An 11,151-nucleotide genomic window follows, 5' to 3' on the forward strand; every position below is an offset into this window, starting at 1 on the left:
GGGGAGGGAGGGGAGGAGGAGAAGAAGAAGAAAAAGAAGAAGAAGAAGAGGAGGAGGAGGAGGAGGAGGAAATAAAGAAGGAAAGAAGGAAGGAAGGAAAGAGAGAAAGAAAGAGAATTTGGCCACGTAGATGTCATTGCTCACCTTGGAAAGAGCATTGTGGTGCAGTCGTGGGGACAAAGGTTCTAAACCCAGTCGGCTGTGGGAGTGTGGAAGGCGGGATGGGGAGGACACAGTGGTCGTGAGTGTCTGCACTTCTCCCAGGAGTTTGACCAGGAGCCGGAGGAAAAAGAGCACAGGAGTGGGGGTTATAGAATTGCAGGCAGCTGTGTCTGCCTCCTGGGGGTGACCAGTCGAAGGACCACATCCTAGGGGGTGTAGACCACACAAATGTATCCTGTCACAGTCCTGGAGGCTGGAAGTCTGAAATCAAGACTCCCTCTGAAGGTGCTAGGGAATAGTCAGTCCTAGCCTCTCCCCTGTCTTCTGGTAGCCGCAGACATTCCTGGAAGGGTAGACGGTGTTCTCCCTGCGTCCTCATCTCTCCCTCCCTCCATGCATAACTCTGTCCACATTTCTTCTTCCTCTTTTTTTTTGAGACAGAGTCTCATCCTGTCCCCCAGCTGGAGTGCAGTGGTGCAGTCTTGGCTCACTGCAACCTCCAACTCCCAGATACAAGTGATTCTCCTGCCTCAGCCTCCCAAGTAGCTGGGACTACAGGAGTGCGCCACCACGCCCAGCCAATTTTTGTATTTTTAGTAGAGACAGGGTTTCGCCATGTTGACCAGGCTCGTCTCAAACTCCTGACCTCAGGTGATCCACTTGCCTCGGCCTCCCAAAGTGCTGGGATTACAGGCGTGAGCCACTGCACCCGGCCACGTTTCTTCTTTTTGTAAGGACACCAGTCAGATTGGATTAGGGCCCACCCTAATGCCCTCATCTTAACCTGATTACCTCTGCAAAGACCCTTGTTCCAAATAAAGTCACATTCACAGGTACGGGGGTTAGGACGTCACCCTCCTTTAGGGGGGCCACAGTTCAGCCCATGATGGAAGGTGTGCTTGTTTATTTTTCAAGATAAGAGAGTGCAGTCATGTTTAAATGTGGATGTGAAGGAGCCAGAACAGTAGGGAGGTTGTGGACACAGGAGGGAGAGAGTATCGCTGGCAGTGGCTTCAGGGGAGGGTCCCAGGAGGAGGGACAGGGACAGCTCTTCTGCCCTGAGGTGAGAGAAGGAGCAGAGACCAGGGTATGATGTAAATGCAGCAGGACGGGGGGCCCGGGCTGGGGGCTGGGGATCGGGCACTCCCCTCTGATGGTTTCTGTTTTATCTTTGATGCGGGAGGGGAAGGCATTTCCCATGAGCCAGGTGGAGGCAGCGGGAGATGCGAGGAAGTGGACAAGACCGAAAAACAACCCTTGGGCTCCACCAGGGTTTGTAATATGTTACCCCCTAAACAAAAGGATTTGAACCAGATATGGCAAAATGTTAAGGCTTGACAAGGCTGGGAAATGGAAGCATTGGAGCATTATATGATTTTCTATAATTTTCTGGATGCTTGAACTATTTTATAACTTATAAGCACACAGATTAGGAAAAGGGGGAAGAACCGTGTCTTGGCACCTAGACTTGTGAACGGCGGCTCTCTTGCATCACCCTCCCTGTTCCAAGAGGAGGCATGAGAGGCTGACGATTATGTTACACTAAAAATCCCCGGCCCCTCTCCTGTCTCCTTTTTCCTTCCCCTTCCTTCAGTTTCAAGGAGGCATTTTAATCTCCTGGCTGAGTGGGGAGCGAGGGCAGGAGCCATGCATCCCAGCCACACCTGGCAGCCAGACACCCAACCCAAGTTGGCTGGCGGTCAGACTTTTCCCCGGGAAATTCAGACCTGGGTGGGCAGAAGACCTAGATGGCGGGCAAGGGGACAGAGGGGGAGCAGGCGCCGGCATGATGAGTGTGGTGGGATCTCATTCAGTGTAGCCAAATGTCGTGGAAGGTTGTGGGCTTCTGCTGCTGGGGCCTGGGGCTGCCCTGGCCCCTGCCCTTCATCCTTCCTTGGGATCCAGGAGCGACCTTCCTCTCAAGGGCCTTGTCTCCCCTTATGCTCCATGTGCTGCACTGGTGTCTCAGGGAGTCTGTTTCTTGCAAGTCAAGGCCCCCGGTCAAGTCTGAACATTGACCAAAAAGCAAGACGGATGGAGGCCGTGCCGTGTCACCTTTCCCAGGTCTGGCCTGGCCTGTGTTGGGGAGGGCTGCAAGGGAAGACTCATGGAAATGATGTCGCTGGCCCTCATGAGAGATCCATGTACCCCGAGTACAGTGGGGAGAACTTGGGGAGATAGATAAGAAATGAGGACGGACCAGGCCTTCAGCTCATACCTGTAACCCCAGCACTTTGGGAGGCTGGGATTATAGGCGGATCCCTTGAGTCTAGGAGTTCAAGACCAACCTGAGCAAGTGAAACCTAATCTCTACAAGAAAAAACTCAAAAGAGAAAGAAATGAGGAGAAGGACTGGCCTCTGGATGCTCCTACAGGAGGCAGGATTCGTCCCTGGGGAGGAGGCATCAGGGCATCTGTGAATCTCAGGGATCGTGGGTTCTCGAGAAGGAATGGGGGGACCAGTGTTCTTCCTCTGCCAAGGACAGACCAAGAGAGTGTCTTGTCAGATGGTGGCTGGAGAGGAGGAAGGTGGCAGTGGACGAGCTTCAGGAACCATCTGTCAGGGAGACTGGAAGGAGCCACCCACGGGAAGGGTAAAACTCAGGGGTTCCTGCCTCTTGGAAACTGGGGCCAGGGCTGGTCTGGGGCCCTTTTTATTCTAGGTGAAGCTGGCAGAAGCACAAGATGGTACGAGTAACCCCCTAGCACTCCTCCTGACTACGGTGTCAGGTTTGAGTCAGCCTAGTTATGCTAAGTCCAACGCCAGGTGGGAGGTTTCACTATGACTCAGTGGCCAATTAAATGCTTTCAAGTCCGGGTTTAGTGCGAGGATTTTGCACACCAACCTTCACTGCAAATATATTCAGCACCCACAGGCCAGTGGCTCGGGATACGAGTGCACTGACTGACAAGCCAGGCGGGTCCGAATGTCCCTCGAAGTCAGTTTCTTTGCTGTGTCTGCAGCCTCTGCAGGGCCGTCTGTGGTCATTTCTCAGCTGCCTCTGGCTTCGCTTTCTTGTTGGGTCTCGGGGCTGCCTTCCCACAGCAGGTGTCGTCTCATCACCCCAGTCCAGCATACATTTATCACTTGAAGGATCAGCAGTTTCACTGTGGGCTGAGTCACTTGTCATAAGTGACTCCATTTGAGATTATTTAGGATCACAAAACACTATCCTATATCACCACCTGCCCCTCAAGTCAGAGTAGCTTTGGTAAAAGGAATGCATTTTCCTGGGAGCCAGACTGCTTTTTCCTCAGCATCTCTAACGTGGAGCCAGGGGCCTTCAACATCCGAATCCAGGATGCAGGGGCTGTGTCTTAGCTTTTGGCCCTCATCTCCCACCGAGACTGCTTGAGTGGGATTGACAGCAGAGTCTTACCCCAAGGCGCCTGCACAGGTTGGTTCTCAGCAAAGGTTGATGGAACTGGATAGCATAGCAAGAGCCCCTGGCACACAGGAATCACCTGAGGAACTAAAAATAATCCCCGACGTCCAGGCCCCAACCCAGAACAAATAGAGGAACCCTCCGGGTGGCCTGGGCACCAGGAGCTAAAGCCTGGATGAGATAACCTGGATTCGGGCTCAGTGTTTACAGGCATTTGTTCTAGAAATCGAGGCCTGTCTGTAAGGAAGAGGACTGGGAACAACCGGAGGGCCGAATTCCTGTTCCTCTTCCTGCAGCCGTGCTGGCAGCCAGGGGGATGAGTGTGCGGTTTCCTCCAGCTCTCCTGGGAGCACGGCCTTATTCTTAGCCCTGAGTTTGCTTACTAGGAAAGAACACTGGGGAAGAAAGTGCCAGCTTTGGATGCCAGCCCCACTTTGGGTCTGCAGAGTTGAGGATACGCTGCTCCCTCAGTTTCCCTTTTGGAGGCTCCCCCCGCCAACCGCACACCTTGCAACCCACCTGCCCCCGCACCAATGCTTTGTGGTGGCTTCGGCTATAAGGAGCACCTGTACTGTGCCCCCATCTGCCTTTGGACTCCCTTTTCCTCTGAGCCACAGACCCCGAGGGGCCTGGCAGCTCTCAGCTGTGGCCCTGAACCCTCGAGGGCACAGGGTATGTGCTGGGGATGTTCAAGGGCCTCTGCCTTTTTGGAGATGGGAGCTGAGGGCAGGGCCATCCCAATGGCTCCATAAAGCAACTCTGGGCTGCTTCTGTTGGATACAGGGAGGTCAGTCCATCCTGGGCAGGAAGAAAATGCTGCAGGACTGTGTAATTCTTTCCTCGTTAGTGATCCTAACCCCTGCTTCCTAAAGCAGCTCATTAGATGCCCAGTTCAACCTCTGAGTTTGTTCTTTCTGCCCCCATCTGATCTGTCAGGGACCAGACAGTGACCTGCTCTGGTAATGGGCCATGGTGGGGTCAGGGGCTGCCCATGATGCTTGGGAAACGGGCACTAGTCAGGTTTGGAGGATTTCAGGGCCCTGGGGAGACGGAACGTCCCAGGCTGCCCCGGCTGTGTGTTCCCCTTGAGAGGCACCCAGTGAAGTTGTGGATCCTGCCTGCACTTCAGCCCCTGGAGCCAAAGATCTCTAAGCCCTTTGCAAGGATTCTTTTTAATTAGGTCTCTCCCACACAAGAGAAAGAGAGAGAGAATAGTTTGTTCCACAGTTTGAGCACTACCTGGAGAGATTATTTCTAGCCACAGACCAAAGGCACAGAGAGAAATAAAACCAGAGAATTTTTAGCCTAAAAGAGACCGTGGAGATTCGCCTGAGCACGTGTCCCACATGTGGAGGCGGACAACAGAGCGATGCGGTGGCTTGCAGAAGGCTACCCAGCAAACGCCTGCTGGAGCTCCTGGCCAGGGATATTTTTCATTGCCAGAATTCAGCATTTGAATTCCTAGCCGAGGGTTTCTTCTATGAAGTGAAGGTTTATTTTTTTCCTCCCTCATCCCATCTCCCCATCCTCCTCTTTGATCTTTTAGCAAAGAGCACCTGAGCCAGTCCTTCCCTGGATATTTGCTAAACCCCTGTGTTGTTTGTGGCCAGCTGGGAGTCCCAGGCAGGTGGGGAATGTGACAGCTGGAGAAGATGGGGCCTCAGCCCCTCTGGGAGGCAGAGTGCTTGGCATGGGAGCCAGGAGTGTGAATGGATTGACTTAAAATGATTTTAAATCGTTCATATTTTAAGACTGGGTCTCACTCTCTTGCCCAGGCTAGAGTGCGATGGTGTGATCACAGTTTACTGCAGCCTTAACATCCTGGGTTCAAACGATTCTTCCACCTCAGCCTCCTGAGTAGCTGGAATGACAGGCGCACGCCACCATGCCTGGCTAATTTTTTGTATTTTTGGTAGAGATGGGGTTTCACCATGTCGTTCGGGCTGGTCTCAAACTGCTGGACTCAAACGATCCTCCCACCTAGGCCACCTAAAATGCTGGGATTATAGGCATGAGCCACTGTGCTGGGCTGGCTTTTTAAAAAATTGTAGTAAGATGCACATAACATAAAATGTGCTGCCGTACCCACTTCGAAGGGCACAGTTCAGTGGCAAAGCACATTCACATTGTGGTGCAACCGTCGCCACCATCCATCTCCAGATCACTTCCTGCAAAACTGAAACTCCATACCCGTTAAACAGTAATTTCCTATTCCTTCCTCCCCCGAGAGGGCAGCTTTTCCGGGTGGATTAATTTGGGCATAGTGCAGGGGCGAACTCTAACCAGGTGACCTGCAGAAATGCTCCATTTCCCTGGACCACCCTACCCCTACCCCTTTCATCTTGGGATTTAGACTCCTATTCATCTGGCCTGGGGATACTCAGAAGTATATTCTAACCAGCCAGCTTGGCAATTTCACGCAAACTTCCCCGTCCTTCCCAAGCACTGGCTATTGGCAGTGGGCAGATGGTGGGGTACGCAGCAGATGCATTTCATGTTCCTTCTGTCCCTGAGGTCCTCCCTCTGCTCACCCTTATCTGTGGGGGCTGCTGAACCGTCCTCTTGACCCAGCCCTGGACTGAGAGTTCAAGAGAAATGAGGACTTGGCCTTGGAGGTGCAGAAAGATCTGGACAGGAGCGTTTTGCGGATTCAGCAGGATTGATGGAAATGCACAGCCGCGCCTCCCAGGAACCTTTGGCTGAAGGTTGTCGGGGGATGGCGTTTTCAATTCATGTCACTGCTCCAGCCAATCACTTAGCGTAAAATTGCCCGTACAAGTAAACTTAAAAGACAAGTGATAAAACTACAGTCTCCCCGCAGCTGACCTTTCTGCTCTCCAGGGGACAAGGCTCAGGTTTCTTCTGACAAGAGCAATGAGGCCACTGCGGACACCTCCAGGGACGTCCTCCCCTTCCATTGAAAATCCTTGTTTTCCGGGGCTGGGGACATGTGGGCTTCTCCTTAACTCTTCCTGGGAAGGGGATGCTGCTGTCTCAGGGCCGACGGGTCTCCCTCCTCTGCTATGATGTCCTTTGAGCCACGTGGAGGGCCACTGGGCTCAGGTCCAGACCCGAAGTCCAGTGGCCAAGGCACCTTCGCCCCTGGGCCCCTCACTCACCCACACTCTGTCTCCAGGGAGGCTTTTCTTGGCCAACTGTTAAACATTGAAACCAGTTATTCCTGAGGGTCATCTCATCTACCGCTTTGTCATTGCTTCATGAATACAGCAGATGTTTAGTGGGTCAGGTCCTGTCCTTGGTCCTGAGTTTTAAAGATGGCCTGACCCTGCCCTCAAAGGGGCCTCCAGATGGGAAGAGGTGTGTCCCAGGTATGGAGGGAGCATAGTGGGAGGGGTGTCTCAGGTAAGGCTTCCTGGAGGAGGAGGCGATGTCTGAGTTAAGCACGTGGAGGTGAGAAGAGTATTCTAGACCCAGGGAATGGTTTCTGTGAAAGCAGGGCACCGTCGCAGGAGAACCTTGGTAGGATCAGAGGGGAGGGTTTGGCCGGGTCCACCTTGAAATTTCTGCGGCCCCTGGCCTCATGTGTGACAGAGACAGGAAGTGTCCGCTCTCACTTATCTTAGTTGCATGCTGGTGACAGCTACTGTCTCATTGTAGATTCCTTCTCCCCCATCCGTTAATATTCCTCCCTTTTTTTCTGGTTTAGTCAAGACTTTGACTTCACACTGAGCGGGGTGTGCATGGGGGAAGCAATTGCTCAGGAGGTGCCCCTGCTCCTGCCCGGCTCTGGACCTGGGTGCGAAGGTTTAGGGCTGATGCTTCGTGGGGTGAGGACTGACTGCCCAAGTGGGTCCTGCATAAGGTGGGGCTCAGTGGGGGTCCACCTTCTGCCCACTCCCTTGCTCCCTCCATGCACACTCAGTGGGCCTGTGCTGGAGAGGCTGCTGCAGACCCTGGGGGGCACAGGGTGTGGTGCAGGGGCTGCAGCTGTTGCTTCCACAGGGGTTAGGTGGGGAAGCATCCTCGAAGTCCTGGCTCAGAGGCAGTGGGAAGCCTCAGAAAGGGTCGGGACCCTGGGGAGATGTGACCAAGTTTCCACTGTAGAAAGACTCTGATCCCAGCTCTGCTCCTTCCTGGCTGTGTATCCTTGGGTAAGTTACTCAGACTCTCTGTTTCCTAATCTGTAAAGATGGGAACAGGATGAGGATGGGTCTGATCTGGTAGGGTAGTTGCTAAGATGAAAGGAGTTGATGCATCAGTAAGTTGAAAGCACATAGAATGATGCCTGTGTCCAAAATGTTAGCCTTGAAGATGGTGAGGGTGATGGACTCCCCTTAGAACCACAGCGTGGCGGTCTCCCAGGAGAGGGCTGTGAAGTGCTACAACCCCTCTGTCCTCTCAGTGGCCCTGGTGTCTGGGACTAGGGTCAGGGGTGTGGTCCGTGATGGAGCAACAAAAGGAAGCTCCCAGGACAGAGAGAGAACATGTTGCCTGGAAACCAACCAGAGATCCGTAGGGAAGCCAGTCATGTTCCTGGTGCAGGTAGCAGCTCCTAGACCCACCTACAGCTTGTATTTTCAGGATTGTCTTAATTTTACGAGACCCAGATTCCATGTGGGAGGAGTAGCCACCCCCTTCCTGGTTTCTGCAAGGAAGGGGATAGAGGGAGCATCTTTGTGTCCTTTTGTGTGTGGTTCTCAACTGGGTTGGGGAGGTGAGGAAGAGGGGACTTCTGGAGCCCCAGGGCAAAAAAAATGAAGCTTCTTTCTGGGGCATCAGTTTTACTGGAGGAGTTTTGGGAGTGAGAAAGTCCATGCTTCACAGAAAACAACGGGGGCATCTTGCAGAGTGAATGCAGAATTTGTTCCACACTTAAACGTACCACCAAATATTTCATGAACTCTTCAGGTTGTGGGAGCTGCTGCCTGTGATGGCTCCAGACCCCGGGGGCCTGTGCTCCCTCTCCTTTGCTTTCTGGGTATTTCAACCAAAAAGCTGAAGAGGCAGGCACTGCCTTAGAAGCCCTGGATCAGAGAATCCCGTGTGGCAGGCGGTCTGGGTTGGAAAGAGGGGAAGACAGGAAGGTTGGAGGGATGGGGGAGGAGCCCTTGGCCATTTTCAAGCTTATAGACAAGAAATGAGGAGGAAACGGTTATTAGGTTTTCACATTCCCCTCTCACACTTAGCAGCAAAGGTTCTGACATGGCGGGGAAGCCAGTGTGGGGACAGCTCAAGAGGTTGGTGGGGGTACCAGCGGGAGGTGGGGGGCAAGGCCCAGAGAAAGCACCTTCCCTCTTGCTGCCCTTCTCTGCAGGGTAAGGCTGACCTCTGATGGCTTAGTCCCTCTGCTGGCAGCTTCTCCCCACCTCTTTCCATCACAGTGCTGTTGGCAGGTGACCAGAAACATCATTGACACGGTGCCACTTTGGACAGTGTGCTAACGGATGGTGTGCACAATCCCCTCCCCGAGCTTCTGAGCATGCACAAAGCGAGCATGCACCTTTCGGGCCAGTACTTTTCCACCTGGCCTGAATGGTTTCAAGGAGCCCAGACACAGCCCAGGAAACTGATCAATCCTGGCCCCTTGCCGTTAATGAGCAGGTGACCTTGTCAAAGCTCATCACCTCCCCAGCCTGACTCTGCTTATCACGTGGGTCCCTGAAGGACCTCCCTAGTAGGAGGTGTCCTGGGTCTCTTGCAGAGCTGGCACCTGAGCCCCAAAGCCTGGGGAGGTGAGCATCCCCGGGAGATGGGGCCCAATGGCCTGGCTGCTTCCCAATCTGGGCTGGGAGCAAAGGACAGTCACATCCAGCTCCATGAGGTGATGCGTCCACCAAGAGCTGTTGAGAGAGGAAGATGAAGACAGAGCACGTGGCCTTCTCTGCTTGGGCAACCCCCCTGCCCATCCCTCCATCAATGGGCCCCTCCTCAGGACACCTCCACTGTGCCTCAGCACATGCTGTTCAGATCTCCACTCCAGCACCCCTAGGCATACACACCTCACATGGCTCGTGCTCCTGGGGCTGGGGCCACATCCTACGTGTCTCTGAGTTCATGATGTGGGCACAGGGCCTGGCACCCCACGTGCACTCAAGAAACATTTGTTAAAGAGAATTATCTTGAGGTGGGGAGCGGGCGTTTGGGGAAGCAGGTGCCTGACCGGGTTCTGCATGCATTCTGAGCTCTTGGGCGTCCTCCTCTGGTGGAGTGGGGAAGGGAATGTGGAAGGGCCGTCTCTGCGGAGGACGGCGCATCCCACCTGACTCGGGCTCAGCATAGACTTAACTGAATGAACAAGTGACCAGATGCCTCATCATTCCCTGCAGGGGAGACACCGAGGCTGTGGAGTTGGAATAAGCAGGGGCTCCTGGAGGGAGGAGCTGGTTTGTACGGATGCTGGCAGGGGGGTTGTGGGCAGAGGAGTTTAAAATGGCAGCTGTGGCTGCCGGGACAGGGGGCTTTGAACCCTTCCCTAGGGAGGCGGACTGAGTAGATGTGGGGATTCTAGAGGAGGCCATGGGGCGTGGTCATGTCCTTCCATGTCCTCCTGTCCATGCTCCTGGAGCCGGGGACCTGAGGGGGCCAGCAGGAGGAGATGACCCAGCAGCTCCAGCCAGATGGCAGAGGGGCACCACCCCTTCTCTGACCAAGCTGCATCTTCCAGGTCACCAGAGGCAACCTTGTCCCAGATGAAAACCTGTGTGTAAATGACCCGGCAGGTCAGGGCAGGCAGGTCCCGTGAGGTGCCCGGAGTGGGAAACAGGTGACCAGTGGCCTGCAGGAGCTTGTGGCCTCAGCCAGCCCTGGGCGCCAGGAGCTCGGTCAGTCCTGCAAGACTGCACTCTTCTGAGGCAGGAGGTTTGGGGCCCTCATCCAGACACATAACTGAGCTTGAGGACTGCAGCCAGCATCCATGGGATTTGTGAAAGTTAGAGAAAGGCTCCCTCTCTGGGTAGCCACAGCCCTGCAGGAGCACATTTGTGGCAATGACAAAAAGTGCCCCTTCTTCCCGGCAGGTAGCCCAGGCTGGGTGCACGGGAGCCCACACTGACCTCAGTCCCACCTGCCCCTCGCTGGATTGCCCTGTGCAGTGAAACACCTACGTTCCCGTACAGGGCCATCCTGCTCACTTCCTTTCTGAGAGTGTGCTAAGCTCTCTGCACTTTTACAGTTCATCCTGGGCTCTAAGGAACTGGGGCAGCTGGTTGGGCAGGTGGGTTTCTTGGGGCCCAGACTCTGAAGGGCTCTTCTCTCAGTAACTTAGGGGTGCCGCCAGGCCGGGGGAGCTGCCCACTCACCATGCCCCTGCCCTTCGACCTCATCTACACCGACTACCACGGCCTGCAGCAGATGAAGCAGCACATGGGACTCTCCTTCAAGAAGTACCGGTGAGAGGGCGGCCAGAGGGTGGGCACGTGACCTGCATGCCAGGGGAGAAAGCTCCTCCTTCACACCCTGCCCCCATGTCCCCACTTGGCCAGCTGGGCCCAAGTGGGAGAACATACTGTCCTGCATCCTGCCTCCGCCCTCCCCTCCCCTTCTCTCCCCTCCTCTTCTTTTCCTCTCCCTGCTTCCTTCCCCTCCCCTGTCCTTCTCTCCTATTCTTTCCCTCCCCTTCCCTTCTTTCCTCTCCCCTTCGTTT

General features: G+C 54.5%; 1 protein-coding gene across 3 annotated transcripts in view; it reads left to right on the forward strand.

Annotated features, from left to right (window-relative positions):
- The window catches only part of MGAT5B (alpha-1,6-mannosylglycoprotein 6-beta-N-acetylglucosaminyltransferase B), an 89,718-nt gene that overhangs the window by 52,194 nt on the left and 26,373 nt on the right, over positions 1 to 11,151 (forward strand). For all 3 annotated transcript variants that reach the window (XM_017884928.1, XM_017884929.1, XM_017884926.1), the window contains one exon: positions 10,766 to 10,897. In XM_017884928.1, the coding sequence (XP_017740417.1) occupies positions 10,766 to 10,897 (132 nt within the window). The remainder of the gene's footprint in view (positions 1 to 10,765; positions 10,898 to 11,151) is intronic.

The sequence above is a fragment of the Rhinopithecus bieti genome, unplaced genomic scaffold (assembly GCF_001698545.2).
Source record: "Rhinopithecus bieti isolate Rb0 unplaced genomic scaffold, ASM169854v2 scaffold_13400, whole genome shotgun sequence".
Lineage (NCBI taxonomy): Eukaryota > Metazoa > Chordata > Mammalia > Primates > Cercopithecidae > Rhinopithecus > Rhinopithecus bieti.